We start from the raw sequence: 712 nt of genomic DNA on the forward strand, positions 1-712 counted from the left end.
ATGGGCAAGAAACTTAGCAACAGTAACGAGAAAAGAATTAAAAACAAACAAACAAACGAAAGCATGTTTGCCGTGTATATTCAATCTTGTAGTGCAGAAAAATAGTCAGTGCAGCAACCTGCGCGGCCAACGCGCTCCTCGCGAAGAAAAGAGGGAGAGAGAGACGAGCTGGCCGCCGACCAACCGGCGTGCGCCGTTCGCCTTCCTCCTCAGTCTCGCGGGCCGGCGCCGACACCGCGACTCGATCGTGTCGAGCATTCGCTTTCCGGGCGCGTTTCGAAGCAGAAGCAGAAACTTCGGAAGCCGTCATGTCTGGCCGTGGCAAAGGTGGCAAAGGGCTGGGGAAGGGTGGCGCCAAGCGTCATCGAAAGGTGTTGCGTGACAACATCCAGGGCATAACCAAGCCGGCCATCCGTCGTCTGGCGCGCCGTGGCGGTGTCAAGCGCATCTCTGGCCTCATCTACGAGGAAACTCGCGGCGTTCTCAAGGTGTTCCTCGAGAACGTGATCCGCGATGCCGTCACTTACACCGAGCACGCCAAAAGGAAGACCGTGACAGCCATGGACGTCGTGTACGCCCTCAAGCGTCAGGGCCGCACCCTGTACGGATTCGGAGGCTAAGAAGCCAGCGGCGTCGCCTGCAGCCAGCCAACGAGAACACAACAGCCCTCTTCAGGGCTACCCACTTGATGCTTCGGCAGTGTGATCCCAGC

General features: G+C 58.3%; 1 protein-coding gene across 1 annotated transcript; it reads left to right on the forward strand.

Moving 5' to 3' along the window:
• Nucleotides 1–210: 210 nt before the first annotated feature.
• LOC142792989 (histone H4) lies at nucleotides 211–712 on the forward strand. The gene has a single exon (XM_075885719.1). It carries the CDS (start codon nucleotides 309–311, stop codon nucleotides 618–620), a length of 312 nt encoding a protein of 103 aa, XP_075741834.1. The 5' UTR covers nucleotides 211–308; the 3' UTR covers nucleotides 621–712.

The sequence above is a fragment of the Rhipicephalus microplus genome, unplaced genomic scaffold (genome assembly GCF_043290135.1).
Source record: "Rhipicephalus microplus isolate Deutch F79 unplaced genomic scaffold, USDA_Rmic scaffold_266, whole genome shotgun sequence".
In the NCBI taxonomy this organism is placed as follows: Eukaryota; Metazoa; Arthropoda; class Arachnida; order Ixodida; family Ixodidae; genus Rhipicephalus; species Rhipicephalus microplus.

Bases quoted from the DNA above. Each gene is read 5' to 3' on its own strand.
- LOC142792989 (XM_075885719.1), top strand. From the start codon at position 309: ATGTCTGGCCGTGGCAAAGGTGGCAAAGGGCTGGGGAAGGGTGGCGCC.